This window comes from Quercus lobata, unplaced genomic scaffold, assembly GCF_001633185.2.
Source record: "Quercus lobata isolate SW786 unplaced genomic scaffold, ValleyOak3.0 Primary Assembly Scq3eQI_1841, whole genome shotgun sequence".
Taxonomy (NCBI): Eukaryota; Viridiplantae; Streptophyta; class Magnoliopsida; order Fagales; family Fagaceae; genus Quercus; species Quercus lobata.
The window spans coordinates 16,862-32,350 of NW_022154936.1; the positions used below are offsets into that span (position 1 = coordinate 16,862).

The 15,489-nt window shown below is 39.0% G+C and overlaps 1 protein-coding gene across 1 annotated transcript; it reads left to right on the forward strand.

Moving 5' to 3' along the window:
• The first annotated feature begins 17 nt into the window (after window positions 1-17).
• LOC115973617 (putative disease resistance protein RGA1) lies at window positions 18-10,240 on the forward strand. Its single transcript, XM_031093874.1, has 4 exons — window positions 18-33; window positions 345-893; window positions 8,291-9,294; window positions 9,473-10,240. Exons 1-4 carry the CDS (start codon window positions 18-20, stop codon window positions 10,238-10,240), a joined length of 2,337 nt encoding a protein of 778 aa, XP_030949734.1.
• The last annotated feature ends 5,249 nt before the right edge of the window (window positions 10,241-15,489 follow it).

Below are 15,489 nucleotides of genomic sequence, written 5' to 3' on the forward strand. Positions count from 1 at the left end.
AATGGAGCTCTAATAAGATGAAAGAAAACTGTGGTTCTTAGAGAGAATATTCTAGAAGAGAAAGGAAAAGAGAATTTTGTATCTTGTATTGTATAGATTACATGTAATACATCATATATATGCTAACCAATCATAACTAATTAGACACCAAAAACTCTATCCTAACAGAATTGTTTAGTGTCCAATAGAATAGAGACACATGGACTTAACAGTGTAACTAACTAACACTCCAAGCCTTATCCTAAACTACATACAGGTTTACAACACTATGAATAAACTACAAGTCGTTTAAGTAGCACTAATACAACTTTGAGCTTGTCTATTAACTGATTTAACTGATGCAGCACCATCCTTTACAAAAAGTACTACCTCCTTAATCCAAGAGGAGTTTTCTCAGGTCCATGGCGTGAAGGAAGATATAAAAGACTTGGAAAGTAAGCTCACTAGTATCCAAGGTGTGGTTGAAGATGCAGAGAACAAGCAAGTGAATGATCCACATCTGAAAGATTGGCTCAAAAAGCTCCAGGAGGCAGCTTTTGATGCAGAAGATGCATTGGATACTATTACAACAGAAGCCTTTCTTTGGAAACAAAGGCAGAAGGAAGATATAATCCAGCCTCATCTGAGTAAATCCAAAATATCCTATAAACATGATGCAATACATTGTGTCAAAAAGATTACAGAAACATTCAATAGGATTGCCAAAGAAATGGAAGGTTTTCATCTTGACATCAAAGTTAATGGCCGTGAGATTGAGAGCCCAAACTACACAGGCTATTTTGTGGACAAGTCAAATGTAGTTGACAGGGAGGATGATAAAGAAAGGATAACACATATGCTACTATTGAATGAATTCGATAAAGAAGGAGAAATTTCTGTGATTCCCATCATCGGTATGGGGGGGCTTGGGTAAAACAACACTTGCTTAGCTTGTTTTCAACGACAACAGCGTAACTGGCCATTTTGAATCCAGGATGTGGGTTTGTGTCACAATCCAATTTGACCTGACCAGGATTCTAAAAGAAATGATACAATTTCATTCCAAGATGAAATTGGATGACATCTCCACAAGCCACCTGCAGTCCCAGCTTCTAGAATACTTGGCAAGACAACATTTCTTACTTGTTCTAGATGATGTCTGGACCGTGGATTACCTAAAATGGAAGCCCCTAAAGGATCTCTTGAAACAAGGGGCAAAGGGAAGCAAATTCTTGGTCATCAGTCGGATTACCAAGGTTAAGGATATCATAGGCACACAACATTCCCATCTTTTGGGGTATTTGTCGAAAGAGGAATGCTAGTCCTGTAGGAAATTAACCCAAAATTCTCAACCTGTGAGAAACAAAAAATAGAGAAAACACAGGCCAAAAAAAAAACAATCACACGCACAAGACAATATTTACATGGTTCGGCAATTTGCCTACGCACAAGATTCACAATTGGCTACAAAACTGGCCAAAAAAATGAGCAATCCGGCTTGGGCAAGCCTAAGCCTCCACTCCATGGACTAAGCCTCATAAAATCTCCCATTAAAAACCACGCAACATTATTTGGGTCATCAACCGGATCAAACACAACTAGACTCTACAAAACCCAACAAATCTCCCACTTAGAGACTAGTTCAATCACCAACATCAACCGTAATCCTCCAAAACACAATCCCTCATCCCTACAACTCATCCTCCTATCCTCAAGCTAGAAGGCCAACTAAAGCTGCACACAGCTTCAGCTTCTCAATAGTGACACCCTTAGTCAACATGTTTGTCGGGTTCTTAGATCCACAAATCTTCTCAAGTATTACCAGCTTATCTTCAACAAGGTAACAGATAAAGTGGTATTTTGTCTGTATATGTTTCGACTTTGAATGAAAAGTCGAATTTTTGGCTAAAAAGATTGCACTCTGACTATCACTATGTAAAATGCCCATCTCCTGCTTTTTACCCAATTCATCTAAGAAACCATGTAGCCAAATCATCTCCTTTCCGATTTCAGTTGCTGCAACATACTCAGCTTCTGTAGTAGACAAAGTGACAATCTTTTGTAGATTTGAAGCCCATGATATAGCTGTACCATCCAAAGTAAAAACAAACCCAATGGTACTCTTTCTACTATCAATATCACCAGTAAAATCAGCATCTACATAACCCTGCAGTTTCAAACTTGCACCTGTGAAGCAAAGACATGTATCTAATAAACCCTTCAGATATCTCAGAAACCACTTGACTGCCTCCCAATGCTGCTTTCCTGGCACTCATGTATCTAATGAACCCTTCAGATATCTCAGAAACCATTCATGAATCTACTCACAACTCCCACTGCATGTGCAATGTATGGCCTTGTACACACCATAGCATTCATCAAGCTGCCAATAGCTAAGGCATAGAGCACCTTACTCATATGGTCCCTTTCTTCTTCTGTCTTCGGTGACTGTTCTTTGCTTAGTTTGAAATGACTACCCAAGGGTGTGCTCACTAGTTTAGCTTCATTCATGTTGAATCTGCTGAGAACTTTCTTCACATACTCTAACTGTGAAAGCTTCAATGTACCATTAGCCTTGTCACTAATGATTCTCATACCAAGGATTTGCTTTGCAACTCCCAAATCCTTCAATGCAAACTGTTTCGACAATTGCTTATTTAGATTATTAATCTCCTCTATGCTAGGGATGGCAATTTTTGCCCGACCCGCAGGTACCCGACCCGGCCCAGCCCAACCCTAATGGGCCGGGTTTTACCCGGTCTGATTAGGAATAGGGTCGGGTATGTGTTTTTTTAAAAAAAAAAAAAAACCCAAAGCAGGTCTGGGTCGGGTCCAGGTTTTATCAAAAAAAATTTGAAACCTGACTCGAAACCCAACCCAGATATAACCCAGTTACCCTAAAATTACAAAAAACCCCCTATAACTGACCCTAAGTCCATTATTTTTTTCAACAACAGCTCACGCCTCCCTCGGTCCCTCCTCACCCTCACTCCATCATTTCAGCTCACGCCTCCCTTAGTCCTCTCCCACTCTCACTCACTCACTCTCTTCTCCTCTGACCACCACAGCCACAATCGAGCCTTACTCACTCACCTCTCTTCTCACCACGATAGCCCCAACCAAGCCCAGAAAACCTGTAAACAGGCGATGCAGGTGCAGCATCATCTGATGGACATTTCGTACTCAACATTTCCTTCACCCTCTAATCGAAACCCCCACTATCCCTCAGCAAATTCAAAGCCACCAAACCCCCAAACAACTTGTCGTTGAAGAATATTTGTTGTCATTATTTCTATTTAAACATGTATATTCAACGATTTCTGTGTTTGTGATTTTGGGATTTCTGTGTTTGTGATTTTGGGTTTGTGAATCATGATTTTCTGGCTCTGTTTAGTTACCGAGAAAGTGAGAAAAAGGAGGAATCGTTAGAGTTTTAATTATTCATTGCTTTGATTCAATTCTCATGTATTTTTTTGGTTTATAGTTTGATTTTGAGGTTTTTGAATAAGTTTAGTTACTAAACTGTGATTAGATTTTCGTTAGGGTTTAGGCTTCAATTCTTTTTTCTTTTTTTTTTCTTCGGTTGGGCCATGGATTGGCCTAAATCTGGTTGACCGAAACGGGGCCTGTAGGGCCCAACGGGGCAGGTTTAGGCTCCAAAAGAAAAAAAAAATTGTTTAATAAATAGGCCGAGTCTGGGCCGCAGGTTCAAGCCCACAAGTCGGGTCCGGGTATGAAAAAACCCAGCCCGAACCTGACCCGTTTCCATTCCTACTCAATGCTAGACCCTGCAATAAGCATATCATCCACATATAACAGTAATATGATGAAAGAATTGTCAAAAGACTTAATATAACAACAGTGATCAGCTTCACATCTCTTGAACCCAATTCTATGCATAAAATTGTCAAATTTCTTGTACCACTATCTAGGAGCTTGTTTTGGGCCATACAAGCTCTTTCTCAGTTTGCAGACTAGATTCTCTTATCCTTGAACAATGAACCCTTCTAGCTGAATCCTGTAAAGGTCTTCCTCCAAGTCACCATGAAAGAATGCCGTCTTCACTTCTAACTACTCAAGATGTAAATTTTCTACAGCCACGATTCCCAATACCAGTCTAATTGTTGACATCTTCACAACTGGAGAAAATATCTCTGTGTAGTCAATGTCCTCCTTCTGCTGGAACCCTTTAACAACTAATTTGGCCTTGTAACGTTTGCTACCATTATGCTCATTCTTTGTTCTATATACCCACTTGTTGTGCAAAGCCTTCTTTCCTACTAGTAATTCAGTCAATTCCCATGTTTGATTCCCCAACAAGGAATCCATTTCATCCTTCATGGCTAACTCCCACTTGCTTGAATTCTTTTCTTGCAAGGCTTCATCATAACACTCTGGCTCACCACCATCAGTCTACAGGAGATAATTTAGAGCGGGTGAATAACGCTGTAGAGGTCTAATGTTTTTGGAAGATCTGCGGACTTCAGTTATAGGTGTACTAGAATCTACTTGTGAATTTACATTCTCCTTATCTTCTTCACCCTTTTTCTGGACAGTACTTTTAGTCAATTCATCTAAGTTGACAAACTCAGATTTCTTTTGATCTATCTCTGTAACATCTAACACTACAGTTGACCTATCCTTGTACATAACCTATTCATTAAATATCACATTTCTACTCCTGATGATTTTTCTGTTTTGTTCATCCCAAAACCTATAGCCAAATTTCTCATCACCATAGCCAATGAAAAAACATATTTTAAACTTTGCATCAAGTTTACTACGAGCATCAGAATCAATATGAACATAAGAAACACAACTAAAAACTTTTAAATATGAAAACTTTACCTCTTTACTGTTCCAAACCTCCTCAAGAAGTTTGAACTCCATGGGAACTGATGGTCCTCGGTTTATTAGGTAAGCTGCAGTGCTAACAGCATTAGCCTAGAAAGTTTTTAGTAGTCCAGCATGCAACCTCATACTCCGAGCACGCTCATTGAGAGTTTTGTTCATGCGCTCAGCCATGCCATTCTGCTGTAGTGTCCTAGGAATGGTCTTCTCCATCCTAATTCCATGTGCAACACAATACTTACTGAACCCTCCATCTATGTACTCTCCTCCATTATCTGACCTTAAACATTTTACTTTCAAACATATTTTTGTCTCAACAACGGCCTTCCACTTCTTAAAAGTTTCAAATACATTCGATTTATTTTTCAAAAAATAAACTCATACCTTTCTACTTGAGTCATCAATAAAAGTGATGTAGTACCTTGAACCTCCAAGGGATGCAACCAGAGAAGGGCCCTCATAAATCAATGTGTATTAACTCCAATTTTTTAGCCTTTGGTGTCCTACCAGTTTTCAAGAAGCTCTCCTTTTTTTGCTTTCCTAAGATGCAACTTTCACACATGTCAAAATCAATGGACGTCAATTCTGGTACTTTCCTTTTGACAGCAGCATCTTCATCCCTTTCTCACTCATGTGACTAAGTCCGTGATGCCATAAGCTTGTATCAGTAATTGAATCAGTAACTACAATTGTGTCTCTTGGACTTGAGGTCATATATAGAGTACCAGTCTTCTTTTCACGAGCCAATACCCTAGCTCCCTTTGTAACCTTTCAAGTACCACCAACAAATAGTATTGCATGTCCTTCATCATCAAGTTGTCCAATAGAAATCAGATTCCTCCTCATGTTAGGAATATGTCAAACCTTCTCCAGTAACCAAACAAACCATTAGGTAACAATATCCGGAAGTCTCCCATACCCACAACATCCAAGGCTAAACCATTAGCCAAATACACCTTACCAAAATCACCTGCAATATAATTCTGTATGATTTCTCAATGTGGAGTGGTATGAAACGAAACTCTTGAGCCCAAAACCCAATCATCAAGTGGACTGTCTACTGCAAGAAGTAATGCATCTTGTACCTCTTCTATTACAGCATTAGCAGAGGCATCTTCATTCTTCTTCTTAGGACTTTTACATTGCCCCCTAAAGTGACCTGTTTTTCCACAGTTCCAGCATTGTACTTGTTGGCCTGATCTAGATTTAATTCTGTTCTGATTAGAATTTCTAAATTTTGATCTGCCCCGATTTGAATTTATGTCATGTGACTAAGTCTGCAATGCCATAAGCTTGTATCAGTACTTGAATCAGTAACTACAATTATGTCTCTTGGACTTGAGGTAATATATAGAGTACCAGTCTTCTTTTCACGAGCCAATACCCTTGCTCCCTTTGTAACCTTCCAAGTACCACCAACAAATAGTATTGCATGACCTTCATCATCAAGTTGTCCAATAGAAATCAGATTCCTCCTCAGGTCAAGAATATGTCAAACCTTCTCCAGTAACCAAACAGACCATTGGGTAACAATATCCGGACATCTCTCATACCCACAACATCTAAGGCTAAACCATCAGCCAAATACACCTTACCAAAATCACCTGCAACATAATTCTGTATGATTTCTCGATGTGGAGTGGTATGAAATGAAACTCCTGAGCCCAAAACCCAATCATCAAGTGGACTGTCTTCTGCAAAAAGTAATGCATCGTATACCTCTTCTATTACAGCATTAGCAAAGGCATTTTCATTCTTCTTCTTAGGACTTTTGCATTGCCCCCTAAAGTGACCTGTTTTCCCATAGTTCCAGCATTGTACTTGTTGGCCTGATCTAGATTTACTTCTGTTCTGATTAGAATTTCTAAATTTTGATCTGCCCCGATTTGAATTTCTGTCATTACCTCTGCCTCTTGTCTCAAGGTTTAGGGCAAAACCAGATCCTGGGGTTTCACCTGCATCTCTTCTGCGAATTAAATCTCGTATGTCATTGTACTTCAATTTTTCCTTTCCTGTAGAATTACTTACTATCATCCTCATTGCCTCTCAACTGTTTGGCAAAGAAGCCAAAACGATCAGTGCACGAATCTCATCATCAAAATCAATTTCTATAGACGACAATTGATTTGTGATGGTGTTAAATTCGTTCAGATGTTGTACTACTAATGCATTCTCTGCCATCTTCAAATTGAACAATTTCTTCATCAAATGCACCTTGTTATTTGCTGACGGCTTTTCGTACATACCAAACAAGGCCTTCATCAGATCTGCTATAGTCTTCTCCTTTACAACATTGTGTGCAACAGACCTAGACAGAGTTAACCTCATAACTCCTAGTACCTGTCTGTCAAGAAAAGCTCATTCCTCAGCCTTCATAGTCTCAAGTTTTGTCCCCAAAAGAGGCAAATGCAATTTCCTCCCATAGAGATAATCTTCAATCTGCATCCTTTAATACGCAAAGTCTGTGCCATCAAAATTTTCTATTCCAGACGCCTTTCCTGCTTCCTCTACCATTACTCCCACTCAAACCTAACCCTAGGCTCTGATACCAGTTGTAGGGAATTAACCCGAAATTCCCAACCTGTGAGAAACAAAAAATAGAGAAAACACACCAAAGAAAAACAATCACATGCACGAGACAATGTTTACGTGGTTCAGCAATTTGCCTACGTTCACGGAGTTGCAAGGATTTCACTATTATCAAGGAAAAATTACAAAGTGCAGCAGTACAGTGTTTAGGTCTCTCAAGAACGACAACAACATAATAAAACCCTAATCACCAAAAAACGGTTTTTACATCCTGCACACAGGATTCACAATGGGCTATAAAACGGCCAAAAAAATGAGCGCTCCAGCTTAGACCTATCGGCCCAAGCCTCCACTCCATGGACTAAGCCTTAGAAAATCTCCCATTAAAAACCACGCAGCATTATTAGGGTCGGGTCGGGTCGTCAACCGGATTAAACACAACTAGGCTCCACAAAGCCCAACAGGTCCTTGTTTGCAAAAATTGCATTTTAGGGTGAAAGTTTGTCTAGCCAAAGGCAAAAAGTTTTGGAAGACATTGGTAGACAAATCGTCAGAAAGTGCAAAGGTCTCCCATTGGCAGTCAAAGCAATGGGAGGTCTCTTGCGTGGTTGTGTTGATGATGTAAAAAAATGGCAGAAAATTCAAAGCAGTGAAATGTGGGAGATAGAGAACCAGAACTCTAGAAATGGCAAGCCCAAAATTTTGGCTATTCTGAAATTGAGCTATGACCATCTACCTTCTCATCTAAAGCGTTGTTTCTCCTACTGCTCCTTATTTCCTAAGGCCTACGTTTTCCACAAGGAAGAATTGGATTCAATTGGTCAAGCTCTAGCTTGCGCAAAGGTTTATACAAGCTCAAGAATAAGGGATGGAGGAGGAGATTGGAATTGCATATTTTGATGAGCTCTTAGTAAGATCTTTCAAGTTTCAGTCATTGACGACAAGGAGATATTCAACATGCATGATCTTATCCATGAATTGGCACTATCAATTTCAAGCCCCAATTGTTGTCTGATAAATGATAACAGGTCATACAGTTTCTCTGAACAATCTCATCATGTGAGCTTGCTTGGTAAAGATGTCGAGCAGCCTATGTTGACGATTGTTGAGAATGCTAGGAAGCTGCGGTCACTTCTATTTCCTAGTCACTACCTGAAAAACTTTGGTCAAGCCCTTGACAGAGCATTTCATACAATGAGATACTTCCGGACCTTGGATCTTAGTTCAAGTATGATCTTGGAATTGCCCAGCTCAATTGATGAGTTGAAGTTGTTACGCTACCTTGACCTCTCTAGAACAGAAATCAAATTTCTGCCCAACTCAATTTGTAATCTCTATAATTTGGAAACACTGAAACTCTTGGGGTGCCCTTGGCTTTTCAAATTGCCCAAGGACCTTGGGAACTTGGTTAATTTGCGACATATGGAGCTCGAGGATTTATTCTGGTTCAAGTTCTCCGTCCTGCCTCCAAAAGTGGGGAACTTAACCCGTCTGCAGAATTGGCATGCATTTCGGGTTGGCAACAAGATTGGATACAGAATTGAAGAACTGAAGAACATGGCATATCTCTCAGGAACATTACATATCTCACAGCTAGAAAATGTGGTTAATGTAGTGGAGGCTAAGATGAATGAGAAGAAGTACCTTAGGAAGTTGGTGTTTGAATGGAGTGACAGGGTTGTCAATACACATGATGATGCAACTGAAAAAATTGTACTTGAAGGCCTACAACCTCACTCAAACCTCAAAGAGCTCCAAATTTGTCAATACAGGGGCAATGAATTTCCAGCTTGGATGAGAGAAGGGCAGCTCCAAAATTTGGTTAGTATTACCTTGAATGATTGCACAAATTGCAAAACTCTCACTCTTGGTGAGATACCCAATCTTCGAGTTCTCTGCGTCAAAGGTATGCAGGAGTTGGAGAAATGGCCAGAGGTCAGATGCCCTTTCCCTCTCACGGCTAAAGTTTAGCAACTGCCCCAAACTGAGGGAGCTACCCAACTGCTTTCCAAAGTTGAGAACTTTGAAGATCAAAAGCTGCAAATCCCTAAGGGCTCTTCCAGTGGCCCCAAGTTTGATGTTTCTAACTCTTATTGACAATCTTATTCTGGAGGATTGGAGTGAAGTAGTGACGGCTTGGGAGCCTATGTGTGGGTCCTGGTTTAATTTGTTGGAACTGAATGTAACAAGCTGCCCCAAGTTACAGACACTGCCAATAGACTTCGCTCCACAAAAGTTGGAGATCAGTGGGTGTGAGTTATTAGTTGCTCTCCCACAACCACATTTTGCTGAACGTCTTCAGCATTTAGCACTGGATGCATGTCTTGATGGAACATTAGTGAGGGCAATAGCAAATACTAGCTCTCTATACTCACTGGTTATATCCGGCGTCTCAAACCTCACCTCACTTCCACAATGGCCCCAGCTTCCTGGCCTCAAGGCATTGTACATTCGTGATTGCAAAGATCTGATGTCTTTGTCCGAAAGCAAAGAAGCGTCACTGTCAACTTTGTTATCTCTCACACTACTTTCCATTCGAAACTGTCCAATGCTTGTGAAATTAACAGAGGAGCTACCTGCTACGCTGGAGTGTTTAAGTATTGGCTCATGCCCCTTTCTACAGTCTCTAGGCCCCAAGGAGATACTGAAAAGCCTCCCTTCGCTCAAAGACCTTTACATTGAGGACTGCCCTATGCTCCAGTCCTTGCCTGAAGATGGGCTTCCTAGCTCTCTTCAACATTTGCAAATACAAAGATGTCCACTATTGACAGAGCGTTGTCAAATGGAGGAAGGAGGTGGAGGAGGTCCAGATAGGCCAAAGGTTATGCACATTCCTGACCTGGAGATTGATTTCCCTACAGCTTCTTCAACATCAGCTTAGTATCACTTTCTTCCACACTTGGGAGGTTAGTACTTCGCATACTATACACTGTTTCACTAATTACTATTATCATAGAATGTCAACTATTTACCACCATAGATTCTAATATGCCAACTAACTATGTAGTCTTTGAAATATACTAACATTTTCTACATGAACTTACTCTATTTAATTTGTTTGGATGGAATTTATGTTTCTCTGGACCTGGTAAAATGGAATATTAATATTTATTGCTACAGAAAATTTTCCCCTAATTGTGACATGAAGTCTTGAACTTCCCTGCATAAAACCAAGATTTAAACGTTCAAACTGCAACCTCTTCACATTCACACTTTGTGTGTGTGTGTCTTATAGCATTGTTTCTCTGCTTCTTTTGACCTTTTTGTGTTTTGCCTCACACATGCAACATGCTATAGTATTTATTATGGCTTTTTCTATCAGTTTCTCCAGATGTGAACTTGCAGTGAAGATTAAACCACAATTGAATAAACCAAAAAAATAAAACTAAAAATTGAGAATCTGTATATTTATGTTAGCATTATAAGCTTAACAAGAATTCTCCTTAAAAGTTATTAATATATTTCATTTGTTTCAGCGATAGAATAAATGATGCACACCAGGCTAAAAACAAACCAAATTCATCTTGCTTAAAGCAAAATCAAAAGGTAAAAGGCAAAACATTCTCTTTTTCTTGACTCCACCTTGTGTTAGTGTATGAGCTAATCACACCATAATATGGTGCTCTCTCATGTATCTTATTCCATCCTTTTTTTTATATATATAATTATCTTATTCCACCCTTAAAAAGATGGTTTGCTTCACAATTCGATTATGTTGTTTGGTAGTGTTATTGAGAAAGAACCAACTCATCGTTGTCCAACTCTTTGCACTGCAAACAAAACTTCTCTGACTGAAAAATCTATGATTTAATTGATAGAAATAAATTTATCCAAAATATAATTAGATACGTGCTAATCATCAGCTTGTAAAGAAGTTCACTTCTTTTAATCCCAAGAGTTAAACACAATTGACTGCAGACCACACACCATGAAATGAAGCTTACTGTTTCAAATCTCTCTCTCCTAACCCCTGGGACAAACCTCAATCATTTAAGAGAGAAAGAGAGAGTATCACTCCCCACATTTAACTACCTATATGTGACATTGACTTTTTTTAGTCTTCATGAATCCATTTACCTTAGTATGGAGAAGAGGTATATTCTCATTTTGTAAATAATGTTCTTGATCGTGTTAGAATTGATTCACAGTTTTTATAAGGGCCAACTACAGAAGCTGTTGATGAGGTACTAAATGAACCAAAAGCAGAACAGGAAGAGACCGGATCCAAAAAGGTTATTGCCTTTCTTTTTTTGATAGGTACAAAAGTTACCATCTTTCTCAATCTGATCATCTTAAAATTCTCTTTGCCTTGAACAATAATTTCTCATTATGTTTTATCTATTATGAAGGATTCTTCCAATGAATTCTATAAACAAGCATCAGGTCTCCACAACTAGTAGATGAGGAAGAAGAAGGAAAAAGAAACTCATTTGGTCCCTAGGTCAGCCTCAAAGAAGCACACAGAAGCTGCAGAGAAGAAACACGTAAAACCATCAATCTGTCATCCTACATTCCTACTACAGAACTTGAAAAGTCATCAGTTGCAGTAACTACTCCAACATATGAAACTACTGGATTAAATGCTCCACCAATGGTTGGGCATGAAGAGGCTTCTACTGTGTCTAATGACAGTGAGGATGATGATATGGAGTCCTTCTACACTTGGGAGCCAATTCTGAAACTTGTTAGTCTGCATCCAGCTGTTTCATAACAAATGTGCAGCCCAAGAAAGCCAGGCCAGGTCAATCTGACATAGACAATGCATTGGACATTGTAAAACTGTATTAGCAACCGACTTCTCTTCTGCACTTTTTCCTGGTCATTCCATTTCTTTAAATTTGGCATTAGAATTGTTGTGTGACTTGGATGAGTCATGGCAACTCGATTGGAATGAAATCCCTAGTGCTTCAATTCTTAAAGGACTTCACAGTTCTGAAAGCCATTTCTGCCAAGCCAATGACACCATTGAAAGGTGCACCAATCTGATCAAGCCTATGGCTGAGATAGTATCTCAACTAGAAAAGAATAAAGAAAATTTCTTGAAGCTTGATTCAGTTGAGGCAACAATTCAGAGTATTAATGAATCACAGATCAATGAGCTACAACAGAAAGTGCACAAGCAAAAAACGTCAACAGTTGGAAAGAGTATATCTGGAGCCAAAGGACAGATAAATGATCTAAAACAAAAGGGAAAAGCAAGGGAAGAGAAGAAAATAATCGACACCGATGGAAAGAAGCTGAAGGAAAAGTGGGATGTGGCCACTAATGCAGAAAAGGAGAAGAAGGCAGCTGAGAAGATCTAGAGGGAAATTGAAGAAAAGTGGTCAGACTACAACAAAGAGTTTGCCTTTACATTCTGTGGAGGTTAGTTCTTTCTGTTTTACGAATTACTATTACATCACAAATTCTTGTATGTGAACTATAAACTCTTTTGACTATATATAGCAACTTTATTGGTTTCTCTACATGTGAAACTGCAGTTTCAGTGAAAATCAAAGAAAAAATAAATAAATAATTGAGATTTTTTTTTTTTTTTTGAGAAACAAATAATTGAGAATGTCAGAAGGTTTATTTATATATATATATATATATATATTAACTAGAATGCTCTAGCAATTTAATGGTGATGCTTTCATTTGTTGCAGGAATCAACATGAATGATATAAGCCAGGCTGAAGAACAACCAAATTAATTCACTTTGCCTAATTCAAAGGCAAAAGGGTAATACACGATTATTTGATTTACTGACTTCATCCCAAGTTGCAGCATAACATAGTGCGGGCCCAGCATAACATATGAGCACTAAATGAGGTTATACACATCCAAAATTACTCTTTTCAGTATTCATGATGAAAAAATTAAGCTGGTGCAGCTTAGAAGGAATTCTATCCAAAATAGGATTCTGTGTAGCCATTGGAGAATTCCTTTGCTGTTTTTGATTGGATTTGGTGCTGGTTTTTTTTATCCTACAGCTGGCTGAGTGTATTTAGTTTGGTTTTGTTTTGATGATGGTATAGTTTGCAACTTGCTGCTTCTTGTTTGTTTGTTGAATAAAATCTAGCTCATTCCAAAGAAAGAAAAAAGCAAAACAAAACAAATGAATGATATGCTTTTTTTTCCTCTCTCTGTTATGCTCTGATTTAGAATTATTTCTTAGTCATCCATTATAACTGTTACTTTCAAAGTTAGATAAACTTTGCCGCCTGCTAGGATTTAAGCATTGGCATATTCAGTGCCAAATTTTCGTGTATTTCGTGCAAATTAAATTCCTATGTATTTGTACAATTTTGGGTTTGAATGTATTTGAGATGAGAGTCCAAGTGCTGTAATTGGAGCTGATGCCTGAAGAATCTCGGTCAAGTGAGATAAGGCTGTCAGCTGAACTGTCAAGCAAGTGTGGATTTCAAAAAGCAGTCAGGCAAAGAGTCACGCTTGGCCCTTGCCTATCATCTCGGTTGAGCAAGATTGCAAACTTGAGAGAAATCAGTTAACCACCTATTTTCCTTAGGAGAAAAGCCCATTGTAGTCTCTACCTTTACCTTCTCAAATTGCCAAATCCTTAGATAGGAGACCTAAGCCTTACACAATTAGATACTTTGAGTGATCTTTATTGAAGCTTGGTGCTAAAAACCATTATAGAAATTCATAATCTTCAAGAGGCCTTGGGGTGGTCAAGGGGAGTTGGTCTTGTGATTGGCAGCTCAACTTGCAGAAGTGATAGCTAGTCTAAGAACTCCTCCATCTTTGTCTAAGAACTAAGAAAGAACGATCAAAGCTCGTGGCCTATCAAATCAGACCTCCTCATTTCTACCAACCCTCATCATTTCACTCCGAGAGACTATAAAAGTGAGGGCATCAGTTGAAAATGAACCAAGAAGGCGGAACCCAAAAAAATAATAAGCAGAATATGCGTAGCACCCTTACTTTTGAATTGTAGTTCTCACATAGCTCATTCCTCTCATAGAACACCCACTCTCGAAGCCTCATTGAACTAACCTCGCCATCACAACAACACAAAACTCCACCATATGGTCATCACCTAAGTATGCTTTGTGAAAGAAGGCTTGCTCGAAGCACTGTTGCACACGATTGGACACCCTTTTTTTCCCTTCAATTGCACCGAGTTTTCACTCTTTTCTCTATGATTATAATGGGAAGAACCCATATTATTTTATAGTTTTACTGTTGATGAATACGATATGTCTGTTATTATTGAGTTTTTTTCATTTTTTTGACTTCTTACCAGAAGATGAAATGCAAAGGTTGTTAGCATCTTTCTGAGTTATTAACCACTGAATTTTTCTTATACTGATTAATTGCTGGATAAATTGTCTATGCTGACTTGTGGTTGGGATTGCTGCACTGACTTAGTACTATTGTAGGGTGGTTATTTAAGTTATATTAAAATCAACCTTAAGAATCTTATCGTGCATTCTTCCTCTGCAATTTAGGCCTTGGGCTAGTTCCCCCTCCAGGGGATAAGAAACACATTGGTTGTTAGTCTTTTCTTATGGGCTAGCGTTCAGTTCCAAGCTGGACTCCTAAACTTATCTCGATATGTGTCTTTGATCTTCAACTAGAGGATCTTGGCAGATCCTCTCAACTTCCATTAAAGCCAAAAAAATGTCCCAGCCTGAGAGAAGAGATTACTCTCTCATGCACAGTTTTTATCCAATACATTCAGTAGATGCCACGATAAGTTTTCTTTATGTTAGGAAGCACAAACGGAGGGTCTTTTTTCTCCCTTACCACATTGCTCCAAATTTACCCACTTTTGTTATTCCACATCGTACATCCCTATACTTGGTTGGAAATCACATATTACTTCTGTTTTGCAGGTTTGTTGACTAAAGTGCAATTCCAAGACAATTCACGAGCCTTCTTAACTCTTGTGTTGATGCAAACAGCGGGCTCGACTTATCAACTTTAACTCAGGTCCGAAAGCCAAGCCAATCAAAGTTTGAAGCATGGTAAGGTGACAAAAAGGACCCCAACAAAATATTATTATGGCAAGTAGGCCTGTCCACCAACCGCCCTAACCCAAAGAACTGCCAGAACTAGTAGCTCTCCACCCAATAACCGCCCGATCCAAGCAGTGGTTTGATCGGCCACAAGTCACCAATGCCAGGA